Source organism: Lynx rufus, unplaced genomic scaffold (genome assembly GCF_022079265.1).
Source record: "Lynx rufus isolate CCGP_SWC_20201006 ecotype Redwood Valley unplaced genomic scaffold, mLynRuf1.p SCAF_5, whole genome shotgun sequence".
Lineage (NCBI taxonomy): Eukaryota > Metazoa > Chordata > Mammalia > Carnivora > Felidae > Lynx > Lynx rufus.
The window spans coordinates 87,932,540-87,950,071 of NW_025814867.1; the positions used below are offsets into that span (position 1 = coordinate 87,932,540).

Here is a 17,532-nt window from a genome sequence, read left to right on the forward strand (position 1 = left end):
AGAGAGAGAGACACAGCATAAGCAGGTAAGCGGCAGAGTGAATGGGAGACACAGAGTCTGAAGCAGGCTCCAGGATCTGAGCTGTCAGCACAGAGCCCAATGCAGGGTTCGAACTCCCAACGGTGAGATCATGACCTGAGCCAAAGTCGGACACTTAACCACTGAGCCACCTAGGCCCTCTAACTGATTTATTAACACAGTGATGTTAGCATTTGGACATTATAACTTGATTGAGGTTTTAGGGATGAATGGGAAATTCACCAGTTGTGGGGGGGAGGGGGGTGGGCAGAGAATGCAATCCAGGAAGAGCACATTGTGTGTCACAACTTGGAACAGCTAGGTATTTGGGCAGAATGAGGTTTGTGTCATGGAAAAACTGATGACCAGACTGCATATAAGGAACGGCCAACTACCACATCCTGGTACACCCAGTGAGCATTTCCCATCAGGTTACCATAGTGAATGCTTATCAAGGAAGCGGGTTCCGAAAATTCATTAAAGTATGTTTGTAGAAAATGATCAGAAATCTCTGGGTTTCTCCGGATCAGAAACGCAACGGATTTCAAACACCGCTTCAGCCAAATGCTTCACTTCTTCACTTCTCTCAAAAACTTGCATGTGCTACCTTTTGCTAAATGTGTTACTGGACCCGCTAAAAGTTTTTAATTTGCGCCTCTCTGATCTTTCCGGGTAAAAAATGGAACCTACAAGGCAGGCAAGTCAGAGGCCGAGAGCGAGGTCAGACTGCGGCCTCCGATTTCTTTTGTGTTTCAATTTTTCTCTAGGTGATCACCAATCGGAATGGTTCCCATGTCTACTTTGGTCTTCACCTTTCCCTTTTTTCCCCTTCTCTCCCTCCATCAGTCCTCCCGGGTTTCTGCGTATCCCAGCTTAGCAGCGGTAGCCAGTACCTAGGCAGGCGCGCCTTTCCGCCTCAGCCACAGGCAAGGGAGCTCTGTGGGTCTCAGCCGCCGCTGACAGAGCCAGGGAAACGGGCTCAACGCGCGGCAGCGTAAGCAAGGAAAGGGGCTCTGAGAACGGCGGCCCAGGCTAGGGAAGGAGGGCCGGGCGCTGCCGCCCGGGCGGGGAAAGGGGGCGGGGCGCGCTGCGCGGCGGCGCAAGCGCACTGGGTCTGCCGCGCCAAACTGCAGACATGGAGCAGGCACCTCCGGATCTCGAGCGGCAGTGGCAGCCGGCTCCCCTAGAGCCGCTGGGCCACGCCGACGCGGGGCTGCAGGCTGCGGTCGGTGAGGAAGCGGAGGGTTCCCGAGACGAGGTCCCTGGAGACGGCACGGTGAGGAGAAGGGGCAGCCGAGGCCGCAGGGCCTGGTGTCCGGGCCTAGCGGGCCGGGCTGGGCTGGGCTGGCGAGGGCCGGGGGACTTGGCCGGGGGTGGGGGGGGTGGGGGAGGTCGCGGTGAGGGGACAGGAGGGTGGAAGGGCCGAGCCACAGGTGCATTGAGGGAGAGGCTCAGTGGAAAAGCGGGTTCTGGGGAGGGGCGACCGCCTGGGGCAGCGGGACTGAGGGAAGGGCGGAGAAGGCGGCGGCGGTGGTGAGGGGAGCGGAGGAGAGATGTGTGGGTGCGGTCCCGGGGGCATGGAGGTCGGAGCCCGGAACCTGCCAGGCTGGAGCGGGTGCGGTGTTCAGAGGTCGGGGGACCTGGAGGTTGGGACCTGAAGACGAACGCTGTTGTTCTTGACATTCTGGTGAGGGGTTGTGCGAACGGAGGCGTCGTGGTGAGTGGGCAGTGGTGTTGAAGGAAGGGAATGAGGGGCTTGACCAAATAGTTGGAGGTTATAAAGGGTAGTCGGCTTGGTGCCACCATCAGGAAATTGAAGAAGGTGTCGGATTGAAGAAAAGGTACAAATAAAAAAAAAATTAAACTCCTTGTTTGCAGTTTCTTCGTTTGGAGGCAGTGCCATATTTTCCAGTTGACGTTTTATCATTTATATCCCATGTATTTGCTTTGTGAAGCCCCTGGTAATGAGTGATTTTCATCACCTGAAGAGAAGAGAAAATGCAACATCTTGTAGTTTTAATTGCTTTCATTCCGAAGTGTTTCCACGCATAATGCAAGATAGGTAGACCGGTTAAATTGAAGCATTCCAGAAACTAGCGCGCCACGTGAGACCATTCTATCCAAGAGTGTGCATTAATCATCAGTTTGCTTTTTTTTCTGGAACAGGTGTCAGTGCTAATATAGAACTGCCCATGCTTCTAGTATATGGATAACGAAAAGTTAAAGCTGTTTGCTGAATGTAACTAGAAAGTCTCTAGTCTCTTTAGAGACCTGATACCCAGAACTTCGCAGGACGGTTTCTCCTTCTTAGGGAAATGTTGAGAAATATAAGGTAGCATGAGGACTTTTTTGGGCGAGTTTTAAGTTTTTCATTTATTTTTTTTCCAAAATGTAGAATTATTTGTGGAAAAGTCAGGATCTCATATTAAATGTGAGAGAAGTGTGTGTATTCTGTGGTTTGAAACCTTGGCTCTTACATTATTTGCTTTAAATTTTTTTTTTTTTTTTTTTTTAGGGCACCTGGGTGGCTCAGTCAGTTAAGCATCCAACTTCGGCTCAGGTCATGATCTCACGGTTCATGAGTTCAAGCCCCATGTCCAGCTCTGTGCTGACAGCTCAGAACCTGGAGCCATCTTCGGATTCTGTGTCTCGCTCGCTCTCTCCCCCTCTCCTACTCATGCTCTGTGTCTCTCTGTCTCTCAAAAATAGACATTAAAAAGAGTTTTTTGGGTTTTTTTTTTTTTTTTTTTTTTGAAAGAGAGGGAGAGGGAGTGTGCACATGAGCAGGGGATGGCCAGAGGGAGAGAGAGAGAGAATCTTGACCTGAGCTGAAATTGAGTCAGAAGCTCAACTATCTGAGCCACCCAGGAACACCTGATTTGCTCTTTATGCAGGTCCCCACTTGTGACTTAGTTTTTGTGTTTCCCCTTACAAACAAATCAAAACAAAACAACTTTTATTGTGAAGTATATCATTAGTACAGAGAAGATCTCACAAAATAATTATATCACAAAATAATTGAAGCCCTCATATGTTCTCTCGTTACAGCTCACTCCCTCCACCACAGAGGTAGTCTGTATTCTGCATTTTGTATTAATAGTTCTTTTGCTTTTCTTATAATCTCACCACATATATTCCTAAACAATATATTGTTTAGTTTTACCTGACTTTGAAATTTACATAAGTGACATAATTTTACTATTACTTCCTCTCTTTGCTCAATATGCTTTTGGGATTCCAAAATGTGGCTTAGTTCATTTATATTGGTGGCTTTGTAGTCTGCCATTTTATTTATATAAATATAAATATAGATGAGGGAGAAAGATTGTTAAGCAGGCCCCATGCTCAGCTCAGAGCCTGATGAGGGGCTCAAACCCACAACCCTGGGATCATGATCTGAGCGTAAATCAAGAGTCAGATGCTCAATTACTGAGCCAACCAGGTTCCCCATATAGTATGCCATTTCATAGATATTCTACAGTTATTAATTTTTTTGTTTATTCATTTTTGAAGACAGCGAGAGACAGAGCACAAGCAGGGGTGGGGCGGAGAGAGAGGGGACACAGAATCTGAAGCAGGCTCCAGGCTCAGAACTGTCAGCACAGAGCCTGATGCGGGGCTTGAACTCACGACCGGTGAGATCATGACCTGAGCTGAAGCTGGACGCTCAACTGACTGAGCCACCCAGGCACCCCTCTACAGTAATTTCTTCTTGTGTTTACAGACTTTGGGATGGCTACAAGGTTCTTGCTATTTCTAAAAAATTACTGTCAATTTTTTCTTACATATCTCTTGGTGCAAATATCTAATATAAATTTAGGTGTGGGGTTGCTGGATTGTAGTGTATTAGCACATTCAACCCTAGTAGATGATGCTAAATTGCTTTCTGTCTTTATCAACACTTAATATTTTTAGATCTTCAAGTAGTTGCCAATCTCATGGATATGTGTTAAAGCAATTTTAGATTATTTCAAAAGGCAAGAATCCTACCTTTTGTTGGCAACAACAAAACATCATGAGTTTAATTTTAATTATAATGATACAATTTTGGTGGGGCACCTGGTTGACACAGTTGGTAGAGCATGCGACTCTTGATCTCAGGATTGTAAGTTTGAGTCTCAGGTTGGGTGTAGAAATTAGTTTAAAAAAATCTTGAAAAAATTTTTTTTGGATAATTTTTTTGTGAAAGCCTTTAGATGATTAATGTGAAGTCACAACTATAGTATAAAATCCATTTATCTTAATTTAGAAGTTGATTATAAATACCTCATTAAAACTTATGTATATTAAGTTTGAGATAATTTGAAAACCCAAAGATGATATCGTATAGTAAAAGTTGTATTACCTGACATTTTAGGAAAATGTTTGTAAATATACCATTCATTAGTGACTGAACTTATGGGGTTTCTTAAAGCAGCTCCCTAATTTAGTAATTCTAGAGACACAGGTCATTTGGACAGATATTTTCAGAATCAAACATTTCAGAATCAGGAGTTTAAACATAAACATTCACATATACTCTGTACGTTGTCCCCTCCCTGACAAAACTCCCAAATCCTTCCTTAGAGGGTCATCTACTCACTTTTCCCTCTTTCTATCCTCTCTTCTCCCGTCCACTTCCAGTTGAGAAGTATTGCAATAACCATAGCCACGTTGTTACTGTTATTGATAGGAATGTGGTCTGAGCAGAAAGATTTGTTGTTTGTGGGTGCTATGCACAGTAAGCTCTACTTTTTATTTAATTCTGTAAGTTACCCCCAAAAGACAGATAAAGATGGGGAAGCATAGCTTCAGAGAGAAGTAATTTCACCAAGGTCACAAGCTAGTCACTGGTATGGCTGGAATCTGAGCCCAGGTCCTCCTGGCTAGGAAGTCAGTGCTCTTTCCAGCAGGCCACACTGCTTCATTCCAAAAAAAAAAAAAAAAAAAAAAAAGTTAAAAATAGACTTGTTAATTTCTCCAATACTGTACTTTAAATCTTTTAGTTACAATATTAAGAAAAAAGGTGCAAAAGATGTGTTGATTTATCGAGCAATTTTTCACCACAAAAATATGTATGCAGATGGTGTATAGAGATGCAGAAAGCTTGCCTTATCTTAGCCTTTTTTTTAATTTTTATTAGAGAGAGAGAGTGGGGGGGTGGGAAGGGTAGAGAGAGAGAGGGAGAAAGAGGGAGAGAATCCCAAGCCCCAGCACAGGGCTCAAACTCATGAACCACGAGATCATGACCTGAGCCAAAGTCAGATGCTTAACGGACTGAGCCACCCAGGTGCCCCATCAGCCTTATTTTTGACTGCAGGTTTGGGCTGAGAGTAATTATACCAGTTGCCATACACCTGTGGGTAATAGAAACAAGCACTGCTTGAGTCTCAAATCTCCTTTGGTTTCAAACGTCACTAACCAGGATTCTTTAAATTCTGCTATCAACTCTTCTGTAGTCTCTTCTTTTTCTTTCTGTGAGTCTTCAATCCTCCTCCTTTCCATTGTTTATTTAGAAGTTTTCTTTTTTTTCCTTTCATACTTTTGTTCCCTGTAAGGAAGAGAGCTTTTTTTTTAAGTACTGCCAGTTCTATTTAAAATAATTTAGAAGATGGAAAAATGAGAGAGGAATCCAGTCTCCAAGAAAGTAGCAATTAGTCCTGGCAGAAGAGAGATGAAATAGCAAGGGAATGGGAAGTAGGAGAACTTCTTTTTAGTCTGGAAGATTCCATTGAGTTGATAGTTAACAGTGTTTGTCCAGAGAAAAATCATTGCCTGAGGGAGTCATGAGTGATTTTTTTTTTTTTTTTTTTTTTTTTTTTTTAAGGAGCATGCTTTAGGCCTGGGAGTGCTGGTGAGTGCAAAGAGTTCTTGTGCAACTTGTGCTTCTTGCTTAGCAATCGCTGTATCCCGTGACACCTTCGCTGATTGGCAGCAGAGAACTGAGTGCAATAGGCTGGTACTGTGAGCAAGGTTTGAGGCATGTGTGGGTGAGAATAACATGAAAAAGGAAAAGAAAATGTACAGGGGTAGTTACAGAATGTATCAGTTTAGCAGCAGATGATTAAATCACACTGCAGCATCTTTCCTCATTTTCTACCTCAGCAGCTCTCAGAGTTAGTTTTTCAAGGGTGACTCACAGTACAAAATACATTTTCTACATCCTAATCAACATACATATCCTTTAATACATAATTGTTCAGGAAACAATACTTAATCATTACTTCATATAGTACTCTCTGACATTCTTCTATTTTTTTAATGCTTATTTATTATTTTAATGCTTATTTTTGAGAGAGAGTGGGAGCAGGGGAGGGACAGAGAGAGAGAGAGAGGGACACAGAATCTGAAGCAGGCTCCAGGCTCTCAGCTGTCAACACAGAGCCCAACGGGAGGGGGATCAAACTCGTGAGCTGTTGAGGTCGTGACCTGAGCCAAAGTCCGATGTTCAACCGACTGAGCCACACAGGCGCCCCTATTTATTTTTTAGAGAGAATGGAGGAGGGGCAGAGAGAGAGAGGGAGGATCTGTGCTGACAGCAGAGAGCCTGATGCAGAGCTTGAATTCACAAGCTGTGTGTGAGATTATGACCTGAGCTGAAGTCGTACCTTTAACCAACTTGAGCCACCCAGGTGCCCCTATTCTTCTTTTTTTTTTTTTTAGGTTTGTTTGTTTGTTTATTTATTTTAATGTTTATTTTTGAGAGGGAGGGAGAGGGAGAGAGGGAGACAGTCTGAAGCAGGCTCCAGACTGAGCTGTCAGCACAGAGCCTGATTCAGTGCTTGAATCACAGACTGTGAGATCATGACCTGAGCCAAAGTCACATACCTAACCGACTGAGCCATGCAGGCACCGCTAGAAGGAGAGTGCAAGAGTGAGAGAAAGAATGTGAGCACAAGTGGGGGAGAGGCAGTGAGAGAGCGTGTGCGAGAGAATCCCAAGTAGGCTTTACATTGCTAATGTGGAGCCCGATGTGGGGATCATGACCTGAGCCGAAATCAAGAGTCTGATGCTCAACTGACTGAGGTATCCTGGCACCCCAGTTATTTATTTTTAAAAAGAAATGTTGGTCACAAACCGCCAAATTGATTTCATGAACTGTGAATATGTTCTGACTCAGTTTGGAAAACTGTTCAGACTTACATATTTTAAGTAAAAATTAATGTGTTCTGAATCACTGTTAATTTAAAAAATATATATTTTTATAGATAAAAAGCATATTTTTATAAATAAGCATATTTTCTATGCTATTTAAAAAGCATAATGTATTATAACTAAGTTTTTCTTATCTACAACTGAAGTAAGCTTTGCTCTTAGGCCTAAGTTAAATACATTATTTTTAACGTAACACCTGCTACTTTTGACTGTTGTAGACATATCCCCTGAGGAAAGTCAATTCATTGGGTAGTTCTTAAATTTCAGATCTTTGACCTGTTTCAGTAACACAGTAGCATCACACTTGGAAAAAAGGATTGTAAGAAAGTAGCCCAGGAATGGTACGTCAGCATGGTTAGTGCTGGGTTGTGGGATGTGTGTGATTTCTATTTAATTTTTTCTATGCTTTTCAATGTTTATACATTAAACCTGTATTAGTTTCATAATAAGAGAAAACTTAAACCTACAAATAATAAGTGATAGGTACTACTTGAGCTCTTAGAACACTCTACCTGCATTCACTCATTAAATGTTCCCAATAATGTTATGAGGTCAGTACTCTCATCCTCATTTTACAGATGAGGAAACTGAGGCAGAGAGATTTAAAAACTCAAATTCTGGCAAACTGGCTACTAATCTGAGGGTGAATTGATCCTTGGCTCTTCTAATTACAAACTTTTTTTTCCCCCTGATTTCCTGTTATTTTATGTTTTCTTGATTATCTGCTTTGGCTGATGCTACACTGATTTCTTTTGATTTCAGTTTATTTGTATTTGTGTTTGTCCATGTTATAATTTTTATGCCTTGTGTTATGTGTTAAACTTTTTCTTGTTTACCATAGGGAATTTAAAACATTTGCATTGTCCTAACTGGCTTTATTTTTAGTTGATTTTCTTCTGTGAGGTTTTATGCTTTCTTATTTTGGTTTCTATTTTTGGTTTTCCTTTGTGGGCAATAATTCTTTGGTTTTATCCTCAGTAATGATTTGGAAGGCATGTATCTTTGTTTTTTTCCTTCTCTCAAACATAACAAACTAAAATTACTTTTGTAAATGTAAAGACTATTTAAAAATCTTTTGAAATAGTCTCATTTATAAAAATGGTATCAAATTTATAAGCAAGTACAGTATGAAGATCCTTTTTTCCCATGAACTATTTTAAGATTTATTTATTTATTTTGAGAGGCAGAGAGAGCATGCATGTGTGAACACATGCATACGGGAGAGGGTCAGAGAGAGAGGGAGAATCCCAAACAGACTCTGTGCTGTCAGAGCCCGACTCTGAGTTCTATCTCATGAACCGTGAGATCTTGACCTGAGCTGCGACCAAGAGTCAGATGCTTAACTGACTGAGCCACTGAACTGCCATTATAGTCCCTCATCTCATTCCCAAAACTTTCAGTGTGAGGGGTGCCTGGCTGGCTCAGTCAGTAGAGCCTGCAACTCCTGATCTTGGGATCATGAGTTTGAGCCCCACCTTGGCTGTAGAGATTACTTAAAAAAACAAAACAAAACAAAAAAACCTTTCAGTATTTCAGGGTCAAACAAGGACATTGTCCTATGTAACCACAGTACTGCCATCAAGGTCAGGAAAATAACATTGATAAATGACTAGTATCTAATCCTCAAACTGTTTAAATTTTGCCAGTTGTACCAATAGTGTTTCAGAGCAAAATGATCCAGTCCAGACTCATGGATTGCATTTAATTGTATTATCTCTTTAGTTTCCTCGAATCTGGAAGTTCTCAGTCTTTACTGAGAAAGGTTATGCATCTTTGGCAGAAATTGCCACTGAAGTCATGCTGTGTTCTAGTTGTAACTTAACAGTTCACACATGATTTGTATTTCCCAGTAGTATGATCACATTTTCTGCCAGGCTTCAATATAAAGTTACTGTTTTCCCTTTTGTAATTAATAATTTGTGGGGACATACTTGGAAATTGAAAATATCTTGTTCCTTATCAAACTTTCTATTTGTCTTTTTCAGTATGGACTTGGGGATTTTATTTTAAAGAACTTTATTAAGGTATAATTTACTGTAAAATTCACTGATTATGAATATATAATTCAGTTATTTTTAGGGAATTTAGAGAGTTGTGCAACCAACCATCACTATAATCCAGTTTTAGAACATTTCAGTCATTCCCTCATATTCTCTCTTTCCTTTGTAGTTAATCTCCCTTCACAACCGTAGCTGTAGGTGTTAGTAGGAAAGTAGCTGTCTACTTTCTATATAAATCTGTTTTTTGGGATATTTCATACAAATGGAATTGTACAATCTATTGTCTTTTGAGCCTGGCTTAGAGTGTTTTTGAGGTTCAACCATGTTATATAGCATATATTAGTAGTTCCTTTTTTATTACTGAATAATATTTGATTGTATGGATATATCACATTTTTTTTAATCTGTTCACCATTTTATGGACATTGTAGTTTACAGTTTTAGCTATTATAAATATTGCTGTGAACACTCGTATATAAGTCTTTGTGTGGACATATGTTTACATTTCTCTGAGTTAGATTTGTAGGGGGTATGATTATTTGGTTATGTGATCAGTTTATGTTTTGTTTTTTTTTTAAGTTCATTTTTTTCAGTTATCTCTGCATACAACATGGAGCTCAAACTCACAACCCTGAGAGCAAGAATTGCTTGCCCTACTGACGGAGCCAGCAACATGCTTCTAGATGATCTCAATACAAGTCTTTTATCTGATTATATGATTTACAGGTTCTTCCCCCATTTGTATTTTATCTTTTTTTCTTTATGGTCTTTTTTTTTTTTTTAATTGGGGTAAAGTACATATAACCTTTGCCACTCTAACCATTTTAGTTTTTAAGTAATCTCCACCCACAATGTGGGGCTTGAACTTACAACCCCCAAGATCAAGAGCCACATGTTCTACCTACTGAGCCAGCGAGGCACCCTTTTTTTATGGTGTCTTTTAGTATATGTGCTGCCGAAGCGAGCACTATGGTGTCTTTTGAAGAGTAAAAGTTTTTAATTTTGATGAGATCTAGTATATCACTTTTTTCTTTTATGGATTATGATTTTGGTATTATATCTAAGGACTTTTTGTATAACCCCAGATCACAAAGATTTTTCTCCTATGTTTTCTTCCAGAAATTTCAGTTTTAGCTCTTTTATCTGGGCCATTTCAGTTAATTTCTGTGCATGGTGTGTGTGAGTAAAGGGTGTAAATCTTTTTTTTGGCATGTGGACATTTTGTAGTCCCAGCACTACATGTTGAAAAGACCTCTCCATTCCCTATTGATTTGCCTGGGTGTGTCTTAAAAAAAAAAAATCAGTGGACCTTAAATGTAAGGGTTTATTTCTGGATTCTCAGTTCCATTCCTTTGATCTCTTTTTCTGTCAGTACCACACTGTTTTGATTACTTTCACTTTTTAGTAAGTTTTGAAACTGGGTCCTGCAACTTGTTCAAAATTGTTTTGGGGCGCCTGGGTGGTACAGTCGGTTAAGCATCCGACTTCAGCCAGGTCACGATCTCGCGGTCCGTGAGTTTGAGCCCCGCGTCAGGCTCTGGGCTGATGGCTCAGAGCCTGCAGCCTGTTTCCGATTCTGTGTCTCCCTCTCTCTCTGCCCCTCCCCCGTTCATGCTCTGTCTCTCTCTGTCCCAAAAATAAATAAACGTTGAAAAAAATTGTTCTGGCTATTCTAAGTCTTTTGTATTTCCATATAAATTTTAGGAATGGTTTATCAGTTTCTACAAAAAATCTTGCTGGGGTTAAGTATTTTTTTTTTTTTTAATTTTTTTTTTTTTTTCTCCAACGTTTATTTATTTTTGGGACATAGAGAGACAGAGCATGAACGGGGGAGGGGCAGAGAGAGAGGGAGACACAGAATCGGAAACAGGCTCCAGGCTCTGAGCCATCAGCCCAGAGCCCGACGCGGGGCTCGAACTCACGGACCGCGAGATCGTGACCTGGCTGAAGTCGGACGCTTAACCGACTGCGCCACCCAGGCGCCCCTGGGGTTAAGTATTTTTGAAGGAACAGTATCTAATATGTTTAAATATTTCAAGCATGTTCTATGCATGATGTTCCTGTGTCATTTGGAATTTATTGTGAAATCTAAGGCAAATTTGATACTTATTCTTTTGTAGGAGTCTTGTTTCTTGTTTTTCTGCTTTAATCTTGTTGGGATGTTCATTACACATGGACCACATACCTTTCAGTGTGGATCTGGGAAAGATTTTGTTTGCTTGTTTCTTTTTCTTTTCTTTTTTTTAGTTTTTCTTTTTAATGTTTACTTACTTTTGAAAGAGAGAGAGAGACAGAGCAGGCAAGGGGCAGAGAGAGGGAGACACAGAATCCAAAGTAGGCTCCAGACTCCGAGCTGTCAGCACAGAGCCTGATGCAGGGCTCGAACCCATGAACCAAGAGATCATGACCTGAGCCAAAGTTGGATGCTTAACCAACTGAGCCACCCAGGTGCCTCTTTTTTCTTGTAAATTATATTGATGATTATTATTTCTGTTCTATTTGGCCAAATATATTTTATTTTTCTTTCTGTGCATTGTTTCTTTTCTGATTACTTTCATGTTTGTCTCAATCTGCCTGTTTTGTTGTTGTTGCCTGTTTTATCTTTCTCCTGTAATTTTCAATATGATAGTAAACGTAATATATTTTCTTTTGTGTGTGATTTAAATAAGATTAAACAAGTCAAATGCTCTAAACACTAACTCTTTTCACCTATAACCCTAAAAGTTATATTAAGGTTAGCTTTCATCTTGTCTTTAATCTTAAAGAGCATCACTGTGCCGGTTGGGTTGAGAATTCCCATGGAGTCAGTGAACTCCTCAAGTGTCAGGCACCTTGTTTCAGCTATCTTTCTATCCCTAATGACTGGCATTGTAAATACTCAAGAAATATTTCTTGAATTAATAGTTTCTTATTGTTCTTTTTGTCATTTTTGTCTGCTTTTTATGCTTTTACTATTTCTTAATGGTTTGCAACATTTTAAGTTTTTTAAAAAATGTTCATTTTTGAGAGAGAGAGAGTGCAAGCGAGCGCACAAGCAAAAGAGGGGCAGAGAGAGGGGAGGACAGAGGATCCAAAGTGGCTCTGTGCAGACAGCAGAGAACCCAGTGTGGGGCTTGAGTTCACAAATCGTAAGATCATGACCTGAGCTGAAGTCAGAGGCTTAACTGACAGAACCACCCAGGTACCCCAGTGGTTTGCAACATCTTAATAACTTGAAATAGATTATATTCATTTTCATTCTTTGAGTTGAAAATAAAGGATTTCATTAGCCTTTTAACTATGTCCATCTTCTACATTTAGTCTTCTACATTTAATAGTGACATTATTATTTGGATAGTTATTTAGTCTTTTTAAAATTTTTTAAGTTTATTTATTTTGAGGGAGAGAGGGAAAGTCATGCGTGAGCTTGAGCAGGGGAGGAGGGGCAGAGAGAGAATTCCAAGCAGTCTCAGCCTCATGTGAGGCTTTAACGCCTGAACAGTGACATCATGACCTCAGCTGAAATCAAGAGTCAGATGTTTAACTGACTGAGCCACCAGGCACCCCTGAATTTTTTTTTTAAGTTTATTTAAATAATCTTTACATCCAATGTGGGGCTTGAAATCACAACCCAGATATCAAGAGTTGGATGCTCTTCTGACTGAGCCATCCAGGCACCCGTCTTTAATTATATTCTTTACCCTGATGAGAAGTGTGCTTTGAATACACCTAAACTATTCAATCTTTGTTTGAAACATGTCCCTGGGCTCATTTTCCAGTCAAGTCAGTCCATCTCTAAATCTTTTGAATGTATTCTTTTAACAATTGTGATTCTGGTTTTGTTAATCTTGACACTCTTCTATGCTTTATTGAGAGGATTAGCAATTTTATATCAGCTACCAAATCCTGCTGGTGTTATTGTTGTGTTCCTGTTTTCGTTCTTTAGTTTTTATGATAGCTGATTTTATTCTTTTATTTTTTTTTCCTTCTATGTAATCAGATGGCATGAGGGTAAATTCATGACTCATAGGCATTATCTTTTTGGCTGGGGAGATAATTTGCTTTATTAGTCATGTCCTTCCAGCATTGAGGGAATTTTTCACTGGAGTAGATGGTGGTAAATCATAGTGTTTACCTATGGGCCCAAATTATGATTTTTATAAATATGTATCTAAACTAACAATGGCTTCATAATCTTGATGTTGAGTGGTTTGTACTTATGTAACTTTTTGAATTTTTTTTTGAAGTATTTCCTTCTATCTCTTATTTTTTCTTTTAGTAGCTAAACATACAACTTATACTTACTAAAAATGTCTTCCTGCCATTTGTAACAATGTGGATGGAACTGGGGGGTATTACGCTAAGTGAAATAAGTCAGTCAGAGAAAGGCAGATATCCTATGTTTTTTCACTCATATGTGGAACTTGAGAAATTTAACAGAATACCATGGGGGATGGGAAGGAGAAAAATAGTTTCAAACAGAGAGAGGCAAACCATAAAAGACTCTTAAATACAGAGAACAAACTGAGGGTTGATGGGGGCAGGGATGGGTGATGGGTATTGAAGAGGGCATTTGTTGGGATGAGCACTGGGATGTAGGAGATGTATCACGGCAATCTACCCCCAAAACCAAGAGCACACTATATACACTGTATGTTAGTTAACTTGACAATAAATTATATTTAAAAAAAAGTCTTATTTGACAACTGAGTGACTTCTGTTTTTTTTTTTTTTTTTTTTACTAATAATTCTAGTCCATTGGTTCCGTTGGGTTGGCTTTTAGTTCTCTGTCCTTTTTATCTTCTTTTAGCGTTTTACCTTCTCCTTTTTTTATTCAGCATTTTGGGGGCATTTCCTAAATTTATTCATCATTTAATTTTTTGCAATATCACATAGCTTTTTCTGTCCTTATAGCACATGGGTTTAATTTTCTGTACAAATTATCATTGCAGGTTTTACTGTAGTTTTTTCTTTTTCTTTTTTTCTGTATGTTTTGGTGCATCCATCTTGCTACTTCTGTCTCTTGTTAACCTGAAAATAAAGAGCCACAGTAAAAGGCAAACTAATGTTTATTTGGAATCAGAGAATTGTAATTTGAGGAATACAGATTCAGGTAGAAAACCCAAATAGTATCCTGCTTCTAGGGTGAAATTAAGAGGCTTATAAGGAAAAAGAAGGCAGGGGGCAGTTACATGAGTTAAAAGGGGAAAAAAAGGCTAAACTCTTGGCTATACATTGATTTACTACAGACTCTATCTTTGGAAAGTCCATAACCTTCTGAACTTGTGATCAGGGTACCTGTTCTGCTGGCTTCTCAAGTAGTTGCTTAAAACATGTGCTGTTTTGCCTAGTCCAAAGGTTTTGGTTGAGTTCAAACAGACACGGATAAGGCAATTTCTCTGCAGTGGTTGCTTGGCTCCCTTTTAAAATGGCTCCATTCATGTCAATTTTTCACATTCTTCTTCACAAACTGCTCTCAGTTATAATGTAGTGCAGTATTTTTAATTAAAACCCACCTCTGAACTTTGAGAGAGAGCAAGTGGAAAACCCCCAAAGCATAGCAACTATCACATGGTCTCACTTTATCTTCCTTGTTTAGACTTGGAGTTACTTTGGTATTTTCAAGAACTTTCTTCAGTGGCACACTTTCCACACATACAGCCTTTGAAGCAATAGTGGTGTGTTTATTCTCTTTGGTTCTTTAGCATAGACTTGGGCATGTTTTAGCAGGAAGTGAAAGGAGTCTGCTCTTAAACCTTGCTGCTGTCTCACAAGTGGAGCCTTTTAACCACTGCCAAAATGTTTAGGCAAATTTAAAGTTGAATATAAGACAACTTCTGGTTTTGTTTTGTTTTTTAATTTTTAAATTTAACCTGCCTATTGAAAATCATGCCTTTTGGCATATGTATAGTATTTTCTTTTTGAGAGAGTGATTTGACTTTGGTAAAACCAAAATTAGATATTAATATTGAGGATTATTTATCTCTATATAAAATGTTTTTAGATTTTTTCTTAGACATTTTTAAAGATGTTTATTTATTTTGAGAGAGAGAGAGAGACAGAAAACACATGCATAATCAGGATAGGGGAGAGAGAGAATCCCAAGCAGGCTCCACATTGATTGTGGAGCCCCACACAGGGCTTGATCTCAGGACTGTGAGATCATGACTGGAGCCAGAATCGAGAATGGGATGCCTAACTGACTGAGCCACCCAGGAGCACCTTCGTAGGCATTTCTATATTGATTTATTCTTGGTCACTTACACAAAATGTCTATGTTTTAATAATTAAATGTGCGATACTTGTTACAATAGCTTTGGAAAAGTTTGATGTGCTACAAAATGCTGCTAATGAGATGTATATCATTTGCTGCTATCATTTAGCAACCCCTAGCAACTCAAGAAATGTAAGAAACTTGGGGTGCCTGGGTGGCTCAGTCCCAACTCTTGATTTCAGCTCAGGTCATGATCTTACATTTGTGCGACAGCACAGAGTCTGCTTGGGATTCTCTCTCTCCCTCTTTCTCTACCCCTTCCCTATTCACACACGCTCTCTCAAAATAAATAAACTTAAAAAAAAAAAAATAAGAAATTTGCTTGAAATATATACCAGTAATGGATTTGATTATAACAGCTGTTAATTTTTTTTTTCTTAATACCGTCTTAAAGGTTTTGTTGTTGTTCTTCCATTAATTTTTGTCCAGATGACAGAAAATAATTTTGGGTTGAAGAAGATAGAAATTAGTGTTTCAGAAGCAGAAAAGCGAACTGGAAGAAATGCCATGAACATGCAAGAAACATATACTGCTTACCTCATTGAAACAAGGTGAGTGATGAGAATTAGGCCTAGATTTAGTTAGAAAAAGCTTTGTTTGGTAGCTGTTGATGCAAATTATGTTGTATAATGGAATTGTTTACAGGTTATTGTCTTTTTAGGTATTTGGTTTTTTGTTTCTTTTTAACAGATAAAGTAAATAGGTATGTCTTTTACTATAGTCCACTTGGCAGCTATATACATATATATATATATATATATGCATATATATATATATTTTTTTTTTCTTTTAAAGTTCATTATTTTGAGAGAGAGAGCGGGAGACAGAGGATCTGAAGTGGACTCTGTACTGACAGCAGAGAGCCTGCAGGGCTCGAAGTGAGAGCATGACCTGAGCCAAAGTCAGATGCTTAACCAACTGAGCCACGCAGGCGCCCCAGTAGCTATATTTTAATGTACTTATGTTGGAGGTAAAGAGCAGGTTATGGAATACTTGTGGGACCTGGAATGTTACTTGACATATGCTTTGGAGTTTTTGGTGTTACTCATAATAATTCCCACGCACTTTTGAGAAAGGAGACCAGGTTCCCAGGGGTGTATGAAGTAGACTTAGGTAAATAAGAGAGGTATAGGAAGAGAGAATATGGCTTGAGTCAGTAAAAAGTTAACAGAATTGATTGAGACTAGAGCTTTAGACTTTGGGGTAAATTGAACAGATAAGAGTAAATCATGGAGTAAGAAATCAAAACTCATCAGAAAAATGTTCTTCTACCTCATAAGGAAAAAGTTAAAGGGATTAGACTATTTTGTCTAGAGAAAGACAAGGCAAGACTCTATTTTGCCAATTACAAACAATTTATATAAAGACAAAATACTGACCAGTTCTTTTCTCTCTGCAGAGACTGAGCAGAAGTGCTTTCAGTTAAAATAAAGATGGTGCGAGGGGCACCTGGGTGGCTCAGTCAGTTAAGCATCCGACTTCAGCCCGGGTCATGATCTTGCAGATTTATGGGTTTGGTCCCTGCCTCGGGCTCTGTGCTGACAGCTCAGAGCCTGGAGCCTGCTATGGATTCTGTGTCTGCCTTTCTCTCTCTGCCCCTCCCCTGCTGATGCTCTGTCTCTCAAAAATAAATAAACGTTAAAGAAAAATTTTTTTTAAATAAAGATGTGCGAGATTTTTTGATAGTAAGTAAAATAAAATAATAGAACTACCAGACCTAGTTGATAAAGGGTTATAACCATATTTTAATGTGAATACATTTTTAAGGAAAAAACCTTTTAACCCTTGCATTTTCATAGGTTTACCGAAAGTCACTGAGCTTGCCTTAAGGCTGAACCCTGTGACTTTTCAAGACTTCTCCAGGTCTGTGGTTCTACCCAAAATAAAAGTTAAAATCTTGGTAAATGTTGTTTAATGTATAGGCAATTCTGAAACCTTCTTTGTAAGTATAGTTTTCTTTCTTCCACCAAAAAGAGAAAAAAAGAAAAAAAAAAAAGACTCTTCCCCAAACCAGAGAAAATTTACATTACAGTAGGAACTTTAGGAACAGAAAGAGGTAAGGTTGGTCTTTTTAAAATAAGGTCATTTTGCTTTTGTTTTTGTTTTCTGTGTGTGTGTGTTTTAAGT

The 17,532-nt window shown here is 39.3% G+C and overlaps 1 protein-coding gene across 2 annotated transcripts in view; it reads left to right on the top strand.

Annotated features, from left to right (window-relative positions):
* The first annotated feature begins 1,151 nt into the window (after positions 1-1,151).
* Positions 1,152-17,532, top strand: part of SNX4 (sorting nexin 4) — a 71,080-nt gene continuing 54,699 nt past the window's right edge. The window contains exons 1-3 of one of the 2 annotated variants that reach the window (XM_047099763.1): positions 1,152-1,294; positions 5,825-5,851; positions 15,835-15,956. In XM_047099763.1, coding sequence (XP_046955719.1) covers positions 1,154-1,294; positions 5,825-5,851; positions 15,835-15,956 — 290 coding nt within the window. In that variant the 5' untranslated portion in view covers positions 1,152-1,153. The remainder of the gene's footprint in view (positions 1,295-5,824; positions 5,852-15,834; positions 15,957-17,532) is intronic. The other variant, XM_047099764.1, reaches the window with a different exon arrangement.